Source organism: Carettochelys insculpta, chromosome 7 (genome assembly GCF_033958435.1).
Source record: "Carettochelys insculpta isolate YL-2023 chromosome 7, ASM3395843v1, whole genome shotgun sequence".
NCBI classification, from domain to species: Eukaryota; Metazoa; Chordata; order Testudines; family Carettochelyidae; genus Carettochelys; species Carettochelys insculpta.
The window spans coordinates 68,286,320-68,309,584 of record NC_134143.1 but is presented as its reverse complement, the minus strand read 5'-3'; the positions used below and the strand labels follow the sequence as shown (position 1 = coordinate 68,309,584).

Here is a 23,265-nt window from a genome sequence, read left to right as displayed (position 1 = left end):
ATTATTATTACTACTACTACCACTTGTGTTACAATAGAAGCCTTTTGCCAAGATGCAAGCCCTATGGTACTGGACTTTATACATCTAGTAACAGAGTCGTGGCCTTGGGAAGCTTACAATCTCAATAGGGAGACAATGGAGAAATTATGATCTTAATTTTACAGGTAGGGATTTGAGGCACAGATGGTGAATCCTCACCCCACTGGGAGTTTTGCCATTGACTTTAGTGGGACAAAGACGGATTAAGTGGTTTGCCCAAGGACAGATAACTTCAAAGCGAGGAATTGAGCCCAGATCTCCTGAGTGCTGTGCTTTAACCTCAAGATCATCCTCACTTTTAAAAAGCTCAGGAAACCAAGACCTGATCGTAGGCCCATTAAAGTCAATGAGTGAAATCTTGAACCAACAAAAATCCAGGGAAGAGGGTTGCCATTTCATGGCAAAATTTCAGCCACTGAGAAGACTCACCGGGACTCCAATGGGCTTTGGATGAGGCCCTGATGGGTACAGAGCTACAGTTAGCAGTAAAAATACAGATAAAGATGCAAATGGATGGCTTGAAAAATCCAGTTCAAATTTGATGCTTGAAAATGACATCTGCCTACCTGCCCTTGTTCCCTCTTCCAGTTACCAGTCTCCAGCAGTTGTTGGTATGTATTCCTCCTTTCCCTCTGTGCTTAGTGATATTTATTTTAGGGCAGCTCAGTGCAACGTTTCTTCAGTTCCTCATGAATTTCCCTTTCTAATGCTTCTCTATCTCCTCATTCCTTGCATTGCCCAGAAAGGCCAATTAGGCGTAACAGACAGGTAGAAAAGAGCGCTTGTTTTCTGATAGCCTTACACTGAAATCATCCTATGAGCATAAATATTCTAACAAGCTTTATCCTATCACAACAGAGTCATAAAGTTGCTCTGTTGAGCACAAGATAATGGCTTCATAATTCAATTATTGGGAGTATTTGTCTATTGGGATTTATCTTCTTTTAGCCCTAGCACTTGGGCAAACCCTGTATCGTAAATCTCACTAACGCTAAGCCAGCTCCCTCACTCCTCTGAGGCATGTCTTGTCACTTCTTGTTGCAAAAGTTGACAGTTTCCTCCAAATTACTCAATGGCAGGAGCTTGTTTTTGTTTTAAAGGCCAGAAGCACAACAACAAATGAGAGGCGACAAAGGTGCATCCCTAGACGCTACCTTTTTTATCTCCCTGCCGATGGTCTTGTGGTACCCTCAATCCACTCTCTGAATTGTAATGCTTACACTCTATTCAGAGCCTTTTGTCCCACATGCTCAAACATCTTGCAAATAACAGGTGAGTCAGTCTCCCATCACTCCACTGAAATATCCAGGTACTATTGCAAAATGTCTGTTTTATAAGTTGGTAAAATGAGCTGCTGATGGGGATTAAGGGCCAAATTCTACTCTCCGCTCTCCAGGTATTAATCCAGAATGATTCCACTGATTCCACAAGATTAAAGGGACAATCCAGTAATTATGTTCGCAAAGCCAGAAGCAGAATCCAAGAATCCTGGCCCCTATTCCAGTCCTATTCCTTTTCAAGGATGGTGGACACATTACAAACGGCTCTGCAGAGTGCAACTTGTTGAAGATGGAGAAAATGGTCATTTACAATGGGCCAGATTTTTGCTCTGATCATTTTCCCCAACAACCTCCCACCACCAGCCCTGGTATCAGTCCCTGTACCTAACTCCAGGCACAGATTAGAGCAGCACCACAGCAAGAATCGCTAAGATCATAATTTAGCCACTTGTAGATGACAAAAGGGAATGGTCGTTCACCCATATCCCTGCCTGACAAGCCCCCCTATCTCCTGGCTGTGGGGAGAGTAACACAGATGTTGTCCCCCACTCATCTCAGATGGAAGTTTGAAGACGTTCTCCAGTCTCCTAGCATGAAACAGGACAGAACCTGTCCCACCCTCCCTAGGGATGGGTGAGAGCTCTTCCGGCTCTCTGGTTTAGCCCTCGCACAATGACATGGCTGATTTCATTGTTTCCGAGGGATCCCTTGCAGCGAGCTCTAGAAGACTATGTCTACGTAAGAGCTAGGGGTGTGAATCACCTGCCCACCTCAATGAGAGCTTGGGCAAGTATAGGCAGCAGCATAGCCATGACACCATGGGGAGTTTAGCCATGCCAAATACATACGCGTTCGTTTCAGGCAGGTGCGTGCTTGGTACAGCCGAGTCGTACCTCTGCTGCTGCGACCCACACTACCCTGACTGTATTATATGCAGATACACGTATAGAAAAGGGGGCAATGTGGGCACAGCCATTTGAGGCGTGACCACGACAGTGTTACAGGCCATGGCCTGCACGCACCCCGTGCATGATCAAGGCTTCGCTAACCAATCAGAACTCAGCATGCCAGTGTGCATTGACACCCCCCAACCAAGGAGCTAAGGGCTCAGCCACGTACGAGGCAGCAGGGCCAGCTAAGGGCGTAGTCACATATGTGGGAGCGAGACCCCCGCCTCACCAAGGATTAAAAGCTCCTAAAAAGGAAAAACTCCTCACTCCTAAAGAGGGCAAAAGGGCACAATGCACTGACATTGGCCCAGGGGTTGCTCCCGTGTCCAAACCCGGATAAAAAGTTAAACATCCCCCTCCCAAATCAGTACCTTGACAAGCCCGTCAGCTGGCTGGAGTCACTTGTCCCTCCCGCCGAAAATCCGGACCCTTTTGGCTAGATGTTGGTGTGGGCTCTGCTTGCCATCTGTGGTTTGGTAACTGCCCCGTAAGTACAGGCTTTCCCCATCCGTCACCTGACAGTGCATTGGGGTAGACAGCTACAGTGTGCTAGGTATTCCCCCTTAATTCCCCCCCTGCATAACATTGATTAAGCCATTGTTAATAAAGCTGTTTTACACTCACTTCTTGTCTCGTCTCCATTCACCACTCATCCAGAGAACCCCTTTTACTCACGGGAGAGGCAAGCACACCCCTTTTTCCTGAGCTAACCTTAGCTCTGACTGTGTACGCTGTCTCCAGCGATTGGGCTCCCTTGGCAGCTTGCTTTGCTAACCAATTCTTCTGAGCAGCAGAGGCCCGCATCCTCAGCTGGTGCAAGCTCCTGCCATTTACACTGGCTGTGAAGCTAATCAAGAGTGTTCTTAGTGGCAGGGACAACTGCCACCATGGGCCCTGGGGCACAGTGGGGAGGGGGGTGGAGCTCTGCGCCTGAGAAAAGGTGGGGACAAGGGTGGGGGCTACAGCAGTCAGCCATGGGCACTTCCTAGAATGAAACCTGGGCTTCTCCTCCCCTTTTAACAGCTGTGGTTGTCCAGCCGGGCACTAGTCATCAGGGCACTGCTGGACTTCAGCAAGAGACCCCTGGTAAGTACCGGATGGGGCACACTCCCTGGCTGGTGGGTTGGGGGCATCACAACTGCCAGTGGGCCACCCACAGGCCAGCAGACCCAGGCCAGACACACCCTAGATGGCCATGGCTCCTGGCACACCGTAATGACCACCGGTGACACTCAGTACCTGCCACCATGGACAGCACTGAGAGCTGCATGTGTAGGGAGGCAGTGTGTGGGCTGGACCTCAGCCAGGGCCTAGCCCACAATGGCAGGGACCCCTCAGGGCTCACAATACTTCATGGCCGCTGTGCCATTGGATGGTGGTGGGGGGATGCTGCTCATGGGGGGTGGGTTGAGGGGCACAAACCCCAAGCTGGTACTGAGGGACTGACATGCCATCCATCTCATCCTCTCCATCCTCACAGATGCACTGCAAGAGGGCCGGGAGAGCCCCATCCAGTCCTTTGTCCCAGACAGCCCACTGGAGGCAGAGAAGAGGACCTAGTCACTCCACCCCACCAGCACCACAACAGGCCTGCAGCTAGAAGGTACAGCGGCAGTCCGGGGACAATGATGGCATCTCCCGCCACGTGGAAGTGGGGAAGTGGCGCCTCTGTCAGGAGAAGGAAGACTTGGCCTGACAGAGGGCAGCTTGGGAGGACCTCATGGGCAAACTCAGGGACTTAACCATGGTCCTGTGGGAGCATCTGCCCCCTCCTGTTGCCTCCCTGACAAGCCCGACCCCACCAAAGCCCTCCCATGACCCTACCTCCGTGGGCTCTGTGTCCCAGCCCAGCCCTGCTGGAGACCCTGAACCAGGAGTGGGAGGGGCCCAGCGTCTGATGGGGCACCCATCCCTCCAGGTTGCGCTGCCCTCCCCTTTTCCTCTCCAGGCTAAGGTATCCCCTTCCCCAGCCCCCTCAAGAACATATTTTGACCCATTCCACACTATAAATAGTTCTGCTCATTATTTGTAACAATCAGAGTTAACAGTTTTCGTTACACAGTTTATTTTTCCACTATCCCCATAGCCCACGCTCACGGTGGTGGGACAGGGAGGAGTGGATACATGGAGGGATGGTGAGGGGTGGATGCATGGGTGGGCCTGCATGGGGTGGCTGGGTGGGGGCGCCACATGCTGTTGTGCTGAGTGAGAAGAGTGCATGGAGGGGTTTGCTGCTTGTCCCTAGAGCACCACTGTGAAAGACAGCCCAGGCTGCAGAGTTTCGGGGGAACAGTAGTCTCCCAGCTCCAGGCTGCACCCTGAGGATCCTGTCACAGTAATATTATATGATTATTTATTCCAACAGCCTTGGATGCACAAATCTTGCAATACCATGTTCTGCTCTGGACAGAGTTCACAGAGGTCATTTACAGGAAGAATGCAAAGTAAAGCATGCTTCTTCAGTGTGCCTTTGATTAAACAGCTACGGAGGGTGAGAATTTAACTGTCCTGGCATGTACCCAAACAAGGTACATTCACACCCAAGCAGCAGAGGGATAGCCTTGTGACTCTGTAACCTCAGAACTCCTCCTTGCATTCTTACTCAAGTTATCTATGTTGCTAACTACCTAATTTCATGAAATACAATGATGAAGCGTTAACCTGTGCATGCAAATTTGTTTATTCCCCAAAATACCTTTAAAATAGAGACATATCCTTGGGCCCTAATTAGCAACACACAGCTCTTCTGCTCAATCAGCCCTAAACTCAAGCTCTTGCATCCTGCATAAAGAGGTGTGTTTACTTCTGCTGGTGAGTGCATCCCCTTAACTTCAGTCCAGGATATAAGCATGAGTTGGAATTAATAGGAAACTGTCATCATTTAGGCAGTACCACTGCAAATGTTCCCTTCATCAGCTTAGAGGTGCCAGAACCTCGTTCCAGGTGGATGGTGAGGACTCAAGTGTATCCAAGGTCTTGGAATTCTTATCAAGAATTTTCACTGAGCATATTGAAATACATGTAGGGTGTTAATTCAGAGGACAATGCCAGCCAGCACACTGGCTTTGTGAGAAGGCAGAGACATCATATGGACATTACTGGCTTGCAAGCAAAAGATGGCAGAGGCCAGGACTGTTGCGTCTGTAGGATGCATGCTGGCAGCAGTAACTTTTAAGGGAACATTGAACCTTGCTTTCAGGTGACCTCAGCACATTGGCACTTGTGGGGGGACCATGGGTGCTATTTGCTAAACATTTCTCTTGCCCTGAAGCCTGAGCCTGCCTAAACCTATTAGCCTGTGTCTCTGGGCTCTGACCTTTCAAACTATTTTCTTCCAAATCCAAAATCCGCTTGGAAACAAACATGTGTCATTCCCTTCAGAAAACCTCAAAGCCCAACCCCCCAGCCAAGGATCTCACTCAGTGCCCCATGAGACTTCATCAGTTCCTCTGGCATGTGCAAGTTGGCTTTGTGTCCAAGTTATTATATGTGTCTCTTTTTAATTAAAATTTTCCGTACAGCTTAACTCATCCGCTGTGGCTTTTAAGTCACATCAAGCAGATGATGTTCTGGACACGCTGTTGTGCTGCAGTTTGACTGGCAACCTCCCTGTCAGCCTCCAGCTGCCGCCCCACAGCGACGGAACAATTTTGTTTGGCGATGCCCGGCGCTTCTGGCAACCACCCAGACACAACGTTATTCAAACCAGCTCGGCCCACCTGATTTCACCCAGCCAAAAAGCTGACAAGAGCCACTGGAATGGGTTGCCAGGCAAGCTCCGACTGCTAGAGTGGAGTTTTTTCTAAATGGTGAGCAGGGTTTTCAGGCAATTCCTCCAGAAGCTCCTTTAGTGAACAGAATCCTGGCTTTTAAATTAATGTTTGGGTTCTTTCCCACTGCAATGTCTTGATCCGCCAATTTACTTTTAAAGCTCGTCTCCATTTGCTTTTCTCCATCAGAGGTAAAATGTCCATCATTCTCTAAGTCCTCCACCCGCACACCCATTCATCTGTCGCTCCCCCTCTCTCTATTCATACATACAAACACAACTCTCTCACCTGTCCACTCATCTCTCTTTCTCAAAGTCTGGGTAAAGCTGAGCCCATATGGAGCAGTCATATTGGACTCAAACTAATAACCATGTCCAAACTAAGTAATAGACTGATCTAGAGAACTCTGTGTCTTCTAAACTAAGTTCCGCGGAACACTGGTGTTCTGTGAACACCCTCAGGCATGCCGTGGCTGCGTAGCAACTGGCAACAACATGCAGTGCATGTATATATTTTCTGTTATTAAAACCACACACAATAGTACCTCTTCATTGCTGTTTTGTTGTACATGTTGCTCTTTGGGGTTTTTTGGGTCTGACAATTTTCTGAAGAAAAATTTCATAAGTGTTCCACGATCTCAAAAGGCTTAACAAGCACTGCTCCAGAACAGTGTTTCTCAACGTTTTTTTTTTTTTTTTTTTTTTACAAAGTACGACTTCTAAAAAATTGTAAGTACCCCCAGACTTCTTGTGCATACCCCTAAGTGTTTGTGTACTACGGGTTGAGAAACATTGTCCCACGGTAATTTGAGGTCTTGAAACAAGTGCCATTCAACCTTTCCAGATTACCGCACCCCTTTCAGGAGTCAGATTTGTTTTGCATCCCGCCAAGTTACACCTCACTTAAAAATTACTTACTTACAAAAACATGCAAAGAGATCACAGAAGACTCCTACTGAAAACTTGCTGACTTTCTGCCATCTTATTATCAAATAAATGAATTGGAATAGAAATATTATACTTACACTTCAGCTAAGGCATTTGAAGCAGTAGAAATAAGTCATTGCCCGAGTGAACTTTTAGATTGTATTCACTTTACTAGTGTTTTTATGGAGCCTATTGTAAAACTAAGCAAATACCTAAAGGAGCTGATATAGCCCCAGAAGAGGTGGGGATACCCCCCAAGGGTACATGTTGAACCATTGCTCCAGATGACATTCTGGCCACGCTATTTTCTCACTCAAGAAGCAAGACCATATCAGTTCCCTCGCCTAGCCTGGCTTCTAATCATCTCCAAATCCAGTTTAAAAACATCCTTTTGTTATGGACTCCCCAACATCCCCTCTAAGTATGTCTGCTTGTTTTCCAGTTGGCTTCTCCTCTTGTCGTCTCCTCCTCCTCCACTCAGCCCATCACAGGGACTATCCTGATGAGGGGGTTATATTACCTATAGGAAACTGTCTGATGTCCCTCCATCATCCAACTGAATGTTACTTTCCCAGTTGCAGAACCTGGACTTGTGATTACTGCCCTTTTCCCCACTCCCATGACTGACTGTGAAATATCCATGGACAATATGCACTAATGAGAGATGAGCTTGAGCTGCAAATTAAAAGAAAATTAATCTGGATTTCAACCCCCCCAAAATTAGAGTGATCACCTGTCCCATTTTAGCCAGGACAATATCGTACCATGAGTACCAGGAAGGCATCCTGATTTATTTTGCCAAAGAGGCAAATTTCCCTGTATTCCACCTTTTTCCTGGCACAGGTAGCTGCCACCTGGGTCTGGTATTCCACAGCTGGGAGAGCCAGGAGCTGAACCGGCTCAGTGGCACAGCTGCCACCTGGCTTCCCACAGCTGGGGGAACTGGGACCTGGAACAGTGAGATGGTGCAACAGCTGCCTGGCTTCCTGCAGTTAGGGAAGCCAGACTGGCACAGCCGTCCCTGGTTCCTGGCTCCCTGTGGCTGGGGAAAGCTGGGACTTCTGCTGGCAGAGTAGCAGCCCTGTTCCTGGCATCCAAGTCATAGGACAGCTAAGAGCCACAGCTGCTCACCCCACCCTGCGGCCATGGAGCACCCCCCACAGGGACAGGACAGCGTTATTCCCCCATGTCCCATGTTTGGCTGAGGGAGATATGGTCACCCTACCCTGAATTCAAGTGAACTCTGGCTCTAAGTTCCATGTAAGCTGCACAGTCAAGCAGCTGCCTCGTTAGCACTGAGCAAGCACTCAAGGCACCCAGCATTTGTCCCCTGGCCTGAACACAACTATGGCCTGGGTAACCCTCCTTTGAATTCCAACCCAGCCCCACCTCAGACCTGCTGGGGCCAGGGGAGCTGTGCTTCTCCTGCAGCCCCAGCCCGGAGCTGCCATGGTGGGGAAAGGTGCCTTCCTCACCAGCCCAGGTACTGCTGTGAGGAGCAAGGGCTGGGGGAGTCCTCACAGCAGCCTCGGAGCACCTCCCCTCTCTCCAGACCCTTCTACTCAACCCCATCCTACAGCCTGCATCCCCAAGCTGGAGTTCTCTCCCTTCACACCTCTGCAGCCCAACCTCTGTCCCAGCCCTCATCCCCTCATCCTTGACCACACACCAGAGCCTGCCTGCACCTCTGGTCAGAGCCCTCGCACTCCCACCCCCCGATACAGCCCTGAGCCTCTTATCCCCAGCTCCACCTCAGAGCCCACACCCCAGCCGGCGGATCCAGCCCTGAATCCCTCACCCCCAGTCTCACCCCAAAATCTGCACCCTCAGCCCTCTGTGCCAGTCCTGATTCCCTTATTTCTGGTTCCAACCCAGCACTGGCATCCACAGGTGGAACCCTCACATTCCTGAACCCCAGTGCTGTGCCTCAGGCCACAGATCAACTCCATATTGGTGCACATAACAAAATTCATTCCACTCAGGGGTGGGGAAAATGAGCAGAAGCCCTGCTCTGGGTCGACTCTAAAGACAGGGGATATTTGTGAAATTTTGGATATGGATATGGGGTCAGATATGGAACACCTTGGCCAAAGTCTGAGGATGACTTAATCTATCTCCATCCCATAGCATTAAGGGTATTGCATAAGACTCTGCTATGATTTCTTGCCTTCTTCTCCTTTGATACCAAGTCACTAACTATTACAGCTCTCTCCAGAAACTGCCGTTGCAGCATTGCTCTGATGAAAGTGGACAATAAACATGTAATTAACAACATTCTCTTGAGGGCAGGAATGATCATTTCTTCTGTTTACACAGCAACCGGTACAGTAGGGTTCTGTTCTTTGACTGCAGTCCCTAAGAGCTACATGATACAAAGAATAACATTAATAAAACCAGGGGTTGTATCTAGGCCAAAATAATTGACCTACTGAGCTCTTCCCTTAGTATGGGTTTTGTGCAACATTTGGTTTTGTGCAATTAATAAGTCATTCAGAATTACTCAGGGCTCGATTTATGATTAAACCTAACTGGAAAAGTATCTTTTCACAATTTTGTTTTCACATTTTCAAGTTTTTTACCTGTCCAGTCATCTCTAATTGTGCTACTCCAACCCACTGACTTTGCGTTAGTTATTACACTCTGGCTGTCTCTACACTTGTTCTGAAAGCGGCATGCTAGTAAACGGCCCGGAAAATTCTAATGAGGCATGGATATAAATTTCCGGCACCTTATTAGAATACAATCACATGATTTGGAATCTGGAAGAAGCTCTTCCAGATTGCAAAACAGCGTGTAGAAGTGCAGCCCCCAGGAACAACTTCTGGACTGTGAATCGTGACCGTATGCTAATGAGGCACCATAAATTTATATCTGCGCCCCATTAGCATTTTCCGAGCCATTTATTAGCATGGCACTTTTAGAACAAGTGGCATGTGTTGATTATCTTTCAAGAACCAATTTGTGACTATTTTAGACTTGCAGCTTGTTGCTTGGGTAGGGCAAAACTCCATCCTGTTTGCTATGATGGATGGAGTGTAACTGGCTGTCGTAGTGACAAGATATTGTTGTTGCTCTCTGACTAGGTGACCAAAACTGATGAAAATGGCTACAAAAAGCCACAAATATCATCAAAGAGGATTCAGAGAGGTTCTTCAAACTAACAGTCCCAAACATTTTAATGAAGCTATTGCCCAACTGAACTAACTACGGTTTCCCTTTTCTACCATCTCTTTAAATATGGCAGCTCCCTTCAGAAAACTGTGAATGCAGCACTGCTGTGATGAACGAGCAATGCCTTGATGGCTTTCCAGAAAAATACTGAAAATGGAGTATGTAGATAAAGAACTGCAATATGTTGACAGAAAATGGTGCTGCAGTGCCTCAAGGAAGTTGGAGTTAGATGGCTCATGCTCCCATTCTTTAGGCTGGGCTCCCCAATGCACTGCACCATTTTCTGTTCTCTGAGGAGAAAATGGATGGCGCCCAAGGTGGTATGCTGACAGTGGGCGCCCGTCGGGTAGTGGTGGATGCCATAATCAGTTTGAAGCACGGGCTCTGAAGGTGCAGGGCCCAAGGCAACTGCCTTGCCTGCCTTACCCTACAGCCAGTCCCATCCTCTCTTGTTGAGGGACTGCTGCATAGAAATCCCAGTGTGGGGTGATCATGGTAGATGTTGGTTCTTATAAACAGCACATCACCACAGTCTGATGCATTAACGAATTTATCCTGAAAACATCCTTATGAGAGAGAGAGAAGCATCAACTTCATCCCTCTTTTTCTTATCAGATGAGAAAGCCCCAGGCTTCTGCTTGTTTCAGAGGTCTGAGTTCATTTTTGTATCCTGCACCTAACATCCACCATCCCGAGGTAACCTCACCATCTCTTCCACAGCAACCAGACTGGATGTCACAGACTAACATTTAACTGCAGATGGAAGAGTAAAAAACAAGAGGAAAAATGAACCCTGAAGAATCTACTATTTTGTTTTTATGCTAATGACCCCCCTTTCTAATGAAAGGGGGAACACAGGGATACAGAATTCACATGATCAGCAAGCATCTGAATTTTCTGTAAACAGAACACTTGCTCAAAGTTTTGCAGGCAGTATCAGCAGATTAATGTAGTCTTTCTGTGGTTTAAATTCCTCTGGGGACTTTCGCGTAGCAGCCAAAAATAACAAAAAGAATATTCCCTTGGAAACCTACATGAAAGAGGCAGCAGGAAAGATGACAGTGGTTTCTCTGGTAACATTTACAGTCAGATCTTCTTCTATGGGAACATTATCAGCCCCCAGTGAATTCATTCATAAGACATAGAGTGCCCCCAGACTATTTATGTGAGGGCCACCGCTGGGTCAAATGGCTATTAAAATACACTAGTGAGCAGTTAGGAATTTCAGCTTTGATCTGATTAGGAATGCAGTGTGTTTTAGGAGACCATAAAGTCTTATGGATGTTTCTTTCCTGTCCAACCCACTATATTTTTGAGAGTCTCTCCTGCCCGTCTGCCTGTTGGTGCTGTTTGTTCAAGAACTCTGAAACCGTAGTAACTACGACCGTGACATTTGGTATACTGCTTCCTCTTACTATAAATTAGATCAAGGGCAGGGATTGGTTGTGCCTGGAAGTGGGAAACATCTGAAACCCCCAGGTTTCTCAGAAAGGGAGGGGCACCAACCGGAGGGATGACATACTTCACACACACCACTGAGGACAGCAAATGCAGGAAACAGTGATGTAACAGAGTGACCATTGGGGGCAACTACTGAAGGAAAACAGTGGCCACATGGAGACAGGGCTCTCCACCCTCTTGGGAGAGGTAAATGACCCTTTGCTCCAACAGCTACACCTGCTCCTCCCACACAGTTAGCTCCCAATCATTTTTGTAAACCTTGTCCTTTTTTCTTTTATTTTCCAAACAGGTGAAAAAAAAAAAAACAAATACCTGAGCAATGCCAGGTCAATTTGGTAGGAAAACATAAATGGATGGTGTACTTAAATAAAACCCGGAGAGGGCCCAAGGACCAGGGTTTAATTCAATGCTTTGCCTCACAGGCCAGAGTGGTGGGCTCTCAAACCTGGACCATTCTAAAGGCTGGAGAAGCCCTGAAGTATTTTACCAGCCTCAAGACTACAGTGATAGCCCCATGATGCTCCACAATCTCTATAGCACTGTAATGTGTTATCTAATATTTTCCTCCCACTCCCAGCTCAATTCCTGGCTCACTGAATATACTTGGATTGCAGTGGGGTCATTGGAATGGAGCCTTACCACTGTCTTCTGTGGTTTTGCTCAAGGGGAATCTCCCCACAACTTACACCAGAGCTTTTAAGGCTGAGTTTTAGTGCTTGAGCCCTTTTACCAAGCATAAAGGGCCAGAATGGGGCAAGGATCTCACCCAACCTTTTCTCTGCAAACTCTGGAATGTCACCTCTCAAAGTGCACTTCTGCTCTGTAAAAGTAGCATCAGGGGTTTTGAGCTGATTGTGTCCCATCAATTTCCAGATCATTTCTGCTTACTTTACAATTACTGATAAAATAAAGGTAGGTTCTCGCTATCTGTCAGCCCCGCAAACACAATCTGGGAGCTGATACCACAGCTGAATTCTTTCTGGCTTGCACATCAGCGCCAACTACAAAGATTCTGTAGGACAGACTCTGCACTGGGTTTGATTCTCTGTTGCTTTGTTCCTTGCAGAGTCACAGGAAACTGGTGCAGCAAAAGTTTGCACTGGTGGGAATAACTGAAAAAGTAAGAAGGTCAATGGAGTATCAGCTCCCAGGCTGTTATATACTGTTTCCAATATTCCCACATTTGTCTAGTGAGGATGCAGAACTCTGAGGGCAGAATCTGGCTATTTGAATGGAAATGCATATGATAGAATTAAATCTAACACCCCTTTGTGTAATTGTATTAGTTTCTTCTTTTTTTGGAAAGGAAAATCACAGTTTAACATGCATCAGTGACTGAAATGTATCAAAATCATCCCATTCTAGGTGAAGCTAAGAGCTTTGTGCTTCTTGTTTAGTATGTGTTTAGGAGAAGATTGGCAGGTGATTGGAGCAGTTTTTAATCTTGTTATTTTTTGCTTAGATGTGCTTTTGAAATTCCTGTTTTTTCTTCTCGTTTTTTGCTAGACCTTCAGGGGCCTTTCAGATTTTATCTCTGTGGAAAGGAACATTGATCATTATCATCATTATTCTTATTGGTGGTGTCCATCAGCTCAATGTATGATAAATCTCTTTTGTGACTAAAGACAGGCAGACTTCAAAAGGCTTGGATTTTAGTACGGGTAATAAGTATTCAAGAGTGTGGATGTTTGTGCAAGCTCTCTCAACCTCTTGAGCCAGAACAATTTAGCTGGCCAGCTCAGAAAACAATGCTTTCTTATAAGATTCTCAGCTCTTTCTTCTTTTGTCAGACCAAAAATACCATGACAAAAGATGTTTTTATGATATTGCGGATGCTTCTGGTCCTCTCTGGAAGCCAGAAAGGTAGAGATAAAGGAACAATTAAAAATGGTGAAAAGAAAAACCACAATTACCAAAGTTTGAGAAAAGTCTTGATTAAAGGCAAAGACAAGTGTTTGAAATACAGACAAATTCAATGCAAAAGTCTAGATTTAATTTGTGGGGGATATGTTCAAAACTCAAATATGGCTCTAGATCTAAATTTGGCCCAGGTCCTTTACTTCTCCTGTGGTTCGAACCAAAACACTGGACCCAAACAAAATGTTCAAAATCTATGTTTTTTAGCACAAGAACCTCTCTAAATTTGGAGTACAAGAGGGGTCCTATTTTTTGCTGAGCCAATTCAGTTTTTATCTTTGTATGGGTCAGATTCAAGAGTAATGTGTAAAATGATGTAAACCAGACTCCTGAGAGTCTTCTCTCAAATCAGCGACTACCTCCATCTGAAACTGATGGGAGTGACACTAATTGTATAGGAGTGTAACTGACAGCGTGGCCCAGCTTCAATAGGCCACACCTCTGAATTTGGTCTTCAGTAGTGTAGATACTGAAGAACACACCAGCATAACTTACTGTGCTCAGTCCTATGCTCCCATGCTTTCCTTTTCACACAAGTTTATGTTACACTAATTGCTTGTTGCATGCAGATGAGGAGCTACACGAACTTTACAAGAACATTAGTCACAGGGTAGGTACAATGCATTATTTTGGGTAGGCATTGTAGAGGCCTGCTGTCAAAAGGATATTAAATTGCCAGTGTATCAATACTGTACTATAAAGCAACAATGGACAAACAAGGCTCTGATTTGAAATTATGCTGAACAAGATCTCAGAAGCTGAACAATCGGAAATGTTACGTAAGTTTGGACCCAGATCCAGATATAGCCTAATTTGAAACATCCATTAAAGACATTCTAAGAATCACAGAAGATTAGGGTTGATGACCTCCTGAGGTCTCTTCCTAGTCCTAGGACCAAGCTCAACTAAATCATCCCAACCAGGGCTTTGTGAAGCCAGGATATAAAAACCTCTAAGGATGGAGGTTCCATCACCTCCTTAGGCCACTGATTCCAGTGCTTCACCACCCTCCTGGGGAAAAAAGTTTGATTCCTAATTACCCAACCTAGACTTCCTCCACTGCAACTGGAGACCCTTGCCCCTTCTTCTGTCATCCACCACATCAACGACATGAAGACTGTGAGGTAAACAAATACTATGATCATGGGGACCATATTCAGTATGGAAGATGGGTAGAGCTGTTCCATTAATGGATGGATGGACGCATTTCTGGACACAAATTCTGTGTACAGGCTCCTGCCTGCTACATAGTTTTGTAGTGGGCAAGTATTTCGAGGCATGCTGAGATGATTATACAGGACGTGTGCATATATCTTTAGTGTTGGTATTGAACTGGAAATCTTGAACACCTGCCACCAGTTTAGTAGAACATGGCAACAAGATGCAACAATGTAAGAGTGGATGTGAAGAAAAAAGTAGTGTATGGCAAAGTGTAATGATGTTCAACCTCAAGGTCTTTACTGGGGCTTGAACCGCTGATAACCTGAACTAAAAGCGGGAGACTACACAGCTTGACCTAACAGACTATAAGTAAAAGTCTGGTTGTGATTAAGTCCATGGTAAAGCCGCTATTGACTTCAATGATCCCAGAATTTCTCAGCTGGGAGCTGGAGCAGATTCATATACTTGGTGGATTGGGTGCTGAAGGCCGATTCACATGAGTTAAAATAGCACCGCACATGTTAAATCACTGCGGAAAGTAACAGCTGACGCTAAGAAGATGACAACTACTTCTCAAATTATTTACTAAAGATTTACTGGGTGTCACTCAGATCTTTAACTCAAATAAGTTTTGTCTTTTTTGCTCTTGAATCATTGCTCTGGGGTGGGGCTGGTGATGAGGAGTTCAGTTTGCTGGCTATCCCAGGAGAGAGGACTACCCCAGCCCTCTCTCACTGCAGCAGCTTGGTGCCAGGTGAGAAGCCCCATCCATGGCCACTGCAGGTGCAGTGGGCACAGCTGGGGAAGGGGTCTATGACCCTGCCTTGGGGGACAGACACTGAAACAGATGAATGCTCTGAAATATATATTAGCTCGCTATTCCTTTCTCCATCCCTACTGGCCCAATCGGCTTAGAGCTGTCCCAGTCCCCATCTTTGGCCGCTTGCTGCTCCCCTGTGGTCATTCTGCATTATAACTGTCCCTCCTGCAAAGCCCCCCTCTTTCCATTTTAGAAAAAAAAAATCAATCAAATTCCAGGCACATCATATTGTCCTGGTACAACCAAATCCTAATCTTCCTTTAAGTTACGATAAGAGGAAGCAGCATAGCAAATCTGGTAGTCCTAAAGCGTAACATTTAGGAGAAATTCTGGAACAAATGGACTCAACGGATGGTCAGACAGACACATATTTCTAACATATATAGTAGAATTATTTGTGCTGTTGGAGTGGTTAGGAGAATTACTCTGGCACTAAGACAGCACTGGGTTTGGTGCTGTGTAAGCACAGAACAAAAAGATTGTCCCTGCCACAATGGCAGAAAAATAACTTTAGAACTAAAACTGAAGAGCAAAATGTCTGAGCGAGGACAACGTTTGCCTCTTTTGGCGACACCTCATCAGCCCCAGAGCCTTCATTCAAAAGCGCTGCAAACTCCATGTACGTACAATGGAAATGTGTTTATGAAACAAAAAATATGTGCTGCTTTTTCTTACCAGTAAAACCTGTTTGGTGCAACACCCTCCTGGAGAAGCTGCCATCTTCTGCCAAACTCAACCGAGCTGTATAACTGGGGAGAAAACAGAGTACAATCATTGTAACCTTCCTGACCTTTTTTCTAAACTACAAATCACATTGAAGTCTGAGGGTGAAAACAGTCAACCAAGGAACCCAGCTGCAACTTTTATGGCTTTGGATGCATTCTTTGGCATCTGCTGCTCCTGGGAAATTCCCTCCAAAGTCAAAGGGCTGATTTAATGACAGCCCAGGAGACTTGGGCTACAGGTTGCACCTCCCTGGTCTGGCATGGTCAGAACATGACAGATCTCAAGGAAGAAGGACCAGGGCTTCTGTCTCCAGGCAGCCCCCAACTCCTGGGAATGCTGAGGCCCCAGCCTCGAGGTGGAGGTGTTATGTGCCACTGGTAGCTGGGAAGGGGCAGAGTTTCACCCAGGATTATGTATTTACTCCTCTTGTGTGCTATGGATCCAAGCTTTCCAGCAGCTAGCTCTACCACACAGCACTGGTAGGGACTATCGGAGTCATGGGAAATGGCTGAGATGATTCCAAGGAGATCTGCAAACTACCACAAGCCTGTACTTGTCACAAACTCTGCATTGCTCCTATTTTACTTGCTCTTTCTACAGGGAAACTGAATTTTGCTCCTGGGAGGAGTGGTCTTTCTGCAGATCTGCTACACACTACAGGATACTTTACTTTCACCTGACTTACAATCATGCTCCTAGGGAATCTCAGGCACAGGTCACTCTCTACAAGTGCCATTGTCCACTACTGAATAGACTAGCTCTGAAATGCTCTAATTAAAAGATGCCTGTCTACCATGTACAATTCTCTTGCCCTTTGGTACCTGACTGAAAGGAAGCTAAAATAACACTCGCTACTTCTGACAACCCTTGGAGATCCAACCAGCAGTTCAAATAACACAGGGCAGTGGTTTTCAGAGGGAAAAAATACTTGCATGGACAGTTGCAATGGTGCATATAAGCAGTTAGCTGCCAAATATAGCAATTGTGTATGCATGCAGCTGCAGACATCTACAGTCAAATGAGAGTAGATCTACACAGCAAAGTTATTTAAAATAACAGCTGTTATTTCAAAATAACTATTCTAGCACCTACACAATGCAAGTGCTATTTCCAAATAATTTCAAAATAGCAGTTGGCTTATTTCAAAATTGGGAAACCTCATTGGCTGGGTCTACACGTGCCCCTTCCTTTCGAAAGGGACATGTTAATGAGCCGGTTTGATATATGCTAATGAGGCGCTGCAATGAATATACATCACCTCGTTAGCATAATGGCGGCCGTGGCGATTTGAAAGTGTGGCTTTTCGAATTGCGCGCTGCCCGTGGAGAGGGGACCTTCCGAAAGGACCCCCCGCCCAGTTTTCAAAAGCCGTTCTTCCGATCACCAGATAGGAAGAAGGGCTTTCGAAAACTGGGGGGGGTCCTTTTGGAAGGTCCCGTCTTCACAGGCAGCGCACGATTCGAAAAGCCGCACTTTCAAATTGCCACGGCCGCCATTATGCTAACGAGGTGCTGCATATTCATTGCAGTGCCTAATTAGCATATTTGAACCTGCTCATTAACATGCCCCTTTCGAAAGGAAGGGGCACGTGTAGGCCCAGCCATTGTGAAAGGAATAGTGCCTATTTCAAAATAGGTGCTGTTCAGAAAGGCCGTGGCTACACTAGCCCCCTGCTTTTGGAAGGGGCATGGTAATGAGCCACTTTGGCAGATGCTAATGAAGTGCTAAAGAGCATTGCTTTCAAAACACATGCCGCCCATGTAGACAGAGACCTTTTGAAAGCCCCTGCCCCGGACTTTGAAAGCCCCTCTTTTCCCAAAACAAACTGGGAAGAAGGGGCTTTCAATATCAGGGGGTTCTTTTGAAAGGTCCCTGCCTACATGGGTGGTGTGCATTTTGAAAGTGCATTTTCAAAAGGTGCACGGACAACATTATGCTGATGAGACACTGCATACTCATGGAAGTGCCTCATTACCATCTGCCAAAGTGGCTCATTACCATGCCCCTTCCAAAAGGAGGGGGTTAGAGTAGCCACAGCCAAAGGGACTAGAGCCTATTTTGAAACAGGCCATAGTGCACCTAATGGGTCTATTTCGAAGAAGGCTCTATAGCTGTGTCTACACTAGCAGTCCTCTTTCAAAGGAAGCATGCAAATGAGGGAAATAAGAATGCAAATGAGGCTCAGATTACATATCTGGCACCTCATTTGTATAGTCTTTCCAAAGAGCTTCTTTTGAAGAAAGAAAAGCAGTGTAGATGTGGCTCTTTTGAAAATAAATCTCATTTTCAAAAGAACTCTTATTCTTAAAAAAGTTAGGAATAAGGGTTCTTTTGAAAATGGTGTTTATTTTCGAAAGAATGCTGCCTACACTGCTTTTCTTCTTTTGAAAGAGCGTGTTTCCAAAGAATATGCAAATGAGGAGCTAGATATTTAAATCTGAGCCTCATTTGCATTTCAATCTTCCTCATTGCATGCCTCTTTTGAAAGAGGAATGTTAGCGTAGACGTAGCTTATGTGTGTAGATGCTTTATTCTAAAATAGCTAAGTGCTATTTTGAAATGTATTTGTGTGTAGGAGCCTTATTTCAAAATAAGGTCTTCCAGAACAGCTCTTCTAGAATAGCTTATTTCAAAATAAGGCTGCTTTGTGGACATACCCTGAGATACATATACTGAGTCTAGTTCTTTTGGGAGATATCAGATAATAAATCTTTTGGATAATTGCATTTTTTTACTTTCATTGTGAATTTATGCTTGCTAAGAGTACTGAATTTACCACCCTGTATAATGGAGAAAGTAGAGTTACTTACTTGTATATAAGGTTCTTTCAGACAGATTTTGCATATTCTCACTCTGGGGAGAATTTATAACAGCAATGCACAAATGAGGCTAGTGGGTGAGCTGCATGAGTGGCCTTCCTTCATCTCAGTGGGCTGCAAGATTGTCATAACCAAGAAGGTCTCCAGAGATAAGAGTATTGCTAACTGCACTTGTGTATCTAGAAGTTGCAGGGTGTACTGACTGAACCATAGCAGCATTTCAATTGGCTGCAAAGAGAGCGCGCAGCTATCACTGTCAAAGGTGCATGCGATCAGCTCACATGCCACCATACATGCCCTGGACTTATGTGTGTGTCACTTTAGTAATGCCAGTAAGGGGGAAAAAGAAAGCTATGCAGATGGAAATCAGTGGAATTAGGCAACCCTGCACATAGTCAACAGTGAACAACGTGCATTGTGGGCCATACACAGAACCCTGATGGGCCACATGTGGCCTGCAGGTTGCCCACCAGTGATTTAGAAAGTAGCATGCATATTAATTTGGCTGGCATTTAAGAAGCACTAAGGAAACAGGGACTATAACATCCTCTTACCAAATTATTTATCTGACCTAATTGTGATATCTAACAAATAATGGCTTGGGAACGTGTGTATTGAAAGCCATGCAACTTCTCTAAATGTTTCTACTTTGGGAATCGGTTTCAAAAGTGCCCCCAGGACTGCAATTTCTCTAGTGCAGTCTACTGTCAGATGCAGGGAGAGGCCTTTGCAGAGCAGGCTTGTACATTTCTATTGTACGCTAGCTGACCCATTTCATAATGTCTGTATGGAAATAAGATTTCCTTTACAGTTACCACCATATGAAACAAGCTATTTAAGTGAAAATCTACAGTCCTTAGTCCTACCCAAACAGAAGGATAAAACTCCTTTCACGTGCAGTTAATATAGCATTGATTCTCCCCTTATTCAAATGAGGACTGAGGGGGCAAAATGGCAACATGGTGGTCTGATTGATAAGGAAATTTGAGATAACTTTGGATATCAATCTAGGATGTGAAAGAACAACTTTGTCCTTACAAAGGGCTGTAAATGAAGTGCCAGCCACTAAGGCATGAAATTCACTAATCCTCCCAGCTGATGTTATTGCTGTAATAAAGGACATCTTAATTGATAGATGAAATAAAGAACATGAAGATAAGAGCTCAAATGGTGAAGACATAAGCTATGACAGTAATAAGTTAAAAAGCCATGGTGCCACAGGATCTCTCATCAGGGCAGGGTACTAATGTAGTTACTCTATATTAGTGAGACATTTAAAAATTTAAAAAACCTCATGCAAGAATACAGAATTACCATTTATTTGTATATGAGAAGCTGCTGTTGCACGTAAAATGTGCCTTTAGCAAAGCAAAAATATCTTTATATTTTAAATATAACAAATACTCAAACACAGTTTGGACCTCTCTAATCCAGCACTCTTAGGACCTGAATGGTGCTGGACAAGAGAATTTGCCAGACCATGGGAGGTCCATATGGTCCAGGCTCGTACCACCACTTTCACAGCTCACTGGTGTCTTAAAAGAAGTTTAGGAGTAAATAACAGCTCAATAACAGCACACAACACAGAAAGACAGGACTGGTGGAGGTAAAGAAACTCTATGGGACCACAGGAGTTGCTGGATTACAGATGTTGCTGGACAAGAGAGTTCTCGATTAGAGAGGTTCAACCTGTATGTATTGAACAGGGGGCTGATGTGGAATCTATCTTCTATCAGAATTCCATAGTGAAAATAATTTCCATTTTTATACATTATATTTCTTAGTTGATATTCTTCTGGCATTGGGTAGAGCACACTGCTTATCCTTAGAGAAAGACCTTTCCAATGCTGTTGGAGACCGATTGCCTATGCTGTCAGAGGTAATGATAACTGATCAGGATGACATACTGTCCCATACTGACATGTGAGAAGCTCTGTTCACACTGGGAGAACCTCTGGTTCTCTTGGAATGAAAGAGCAAACAATGGCTGTCACTGCCCTACTGGGGCAATTTCTATCAGCCTGTCCTATTTCTCTTTATGCCTTCAATATCAAACGAAATGGGGAGAATACATCCATTATTCTGCATCCTGTCCACAGAGGAAGATGTCTGCCAGTGGGATGAAGTTCACATACCCCTGGGGCACCTCCTGCTGGCTGTTCCAGGGATTAGATCTGCTAGCCAGTACGCCTTCTTTAGGTGGTATCTTTTCCCAGACTTCCAGCAGCATAATGTCCTCTGTGTGACACAACCCTCTGTCTATGCCACACTCTATGCTCCCATCTTCCAGGGAACAGTATTTCAGTCTCTCAGTCTAGCTGCTTCCTCACTGGTGAAGCAGGGTTGGGGAGTAGAAACTCAGACCTGCCCAATACTCCATGTTCCAGCTCAGGGACCCTCCCGTTAGCTCTGATTCACTTCATGTCCTCCATTTCCTCACTTCAGTTGTCTGGCCCACTTTCCCACAGCCTCCAGCACCCACTTTTCCTTATGCCTGTCAGTCTGAGAAGGTAGCCAAGAGTCTTCTCCAGCTTCCCCAGTCCCCAAGGGCAGCACTTCTCTGACCAGGGTGCTGGCACTCATCCCTCCTGCTGGAAGCCTGTTCCTCCTTTCTCATGCTCCAGGCAGCCACTGAATCTGCTCTGCCCTGCAGCTCTTATTATGTGGGCCTGCTTGGCCTTGATTGGCTACTCTTGTCAACCCTTCTCTGATTGGCTACCTCCTGTGAAGCCTCCCTATGACTCTATTAACACCTTAGATACCTATGCAAGATGGGCAACACATCAGACAGAGACTGAGCATCCACTCGCACTCTGGAACAAAAATAACATTTCCTGTTGAATCTTCTTGCAAATAGATCTGTCTTTGGAGTACCCTGAAGAGCATAGCTGCCTCTGCATGCTGAGTCTTTCAAAGTCAGTATATGCATTTATGAGGATCCCCTGGTTTGTTCATTTGCCAACTTGCTGAGGGATTCAGCTTGGAGTAAAGCTATTCAATTCTTCCTTTGGGCTATATATCAGTCAAAAAATTGTGCTGCTTCTTTGCAAAACTGTAGTGATTGGGCTTTCCCTTTTCTGTTCCCACTTCGCAGTGTTGTCACATTTCCTTTGGCTACGAGAACCAATGACCCTTGACTCTGGTGGAGAAATGCCTGAGTACCTACCAAATTGCTCTTGATACCAAAATGGTGCCAAGGAGACATCCTTCCTGATGATTCTGGAGTCTCCTTGTCACAAACTTTTTGAGATGTGCATCCTATCCTATTTTGTGCAGCCTGTTGAGATTATTATAGGTGGGACTGGATAATCCCTCTCTCAGAACATTTCACTAATCCATCTGCCACCAGATGGATCTTTGGATTTCCCTGGCAACTGTTATTATCATATCCATACTATGTACCAACAATCTGACATTTGTCAGAAACCAGTGCTGTGGCAGTTTCAACCTAAAACTTGCATAAACTGGGATATACATTCCATTGTAAGTGGGAGAAAAAGCTTTACTCTCTGAGATGAATTCAGCAGCAGAGATTGAAAGGTATGTTGGCCAAAATATTGAATAAGATGTTTTTCCCTATAGGGTCCTTGGTCAAATGTATTCTACTAAGATGCCATTTTGCAGTGAAATGGTGGGACCAAAGGAAGAGAAGAATATCTGGTGTCTGGATTTGATTTTTATCCAGACAAGACACTGAGATATCTTCTCCCATTCATCATACATTACCCCTTCATGAAAAAAATGCACAGCTTCCTGGCTGCTATATAAGCCTGTCCTCTACCAGGCTGTTGTGGCAGCCTTACTCATGTAGTCTCTTACAGGATGACATTTTGTGGTCTTTGGAAGCATTTCAGTCTGATTACAGCCAATTTTCCTTATTAGACTGAAGTTCTATAATGTTCTTCAATTTTTTTGTCCACAAACAGAAAAAAAATGTTGATCAGTTTTTATCTAGACTTCCATCCAAAGGGCACATGTTGATTTATATATACATATACATACACACATATATACACAGAGACAGAGAGAGAGAGAGAGAGAGAGAGAGAAACATCCACTCTTGATGCAGAAGCCACACTGTCTGTTCTTCACTGTATCAGGGTGTGAGGAATTAAATAAAATCAATCGTGAGATTTTCAAATACTATATGTATAGTATATGTGTCTGTGTAAACATATATATGCATGATTTATATATATATATATATATATATATACATATATAT

The 23,265-nt window shown here is 45.2% G+C and overlaps 1 protein-coding gene across 1 annotated transcript in view; it reads right to left on the bottom strand.

Moving 5' to 3' along the window:
* The window catches only part of SORCS1 (sortilin related VPS10 domain containing receptor 1), a 474,417-nt gene that overhangs the window by 116,148 nt on the left and 335,004 nt on the right, over nucleotides 1-23,265 (bottom strand). Inside the window, exon 5 of the mRNA XM_074999892.1 lies at nucleotides 16,171-16,244. Coding sequence (XP_074855993.1) covers nucleotides 16,171-16,244 — 74 coding nt within the window. The remainder of the gene's footprint in view (nucleotides 1-16,170; nucleotides 16,245-23,265) is intronic.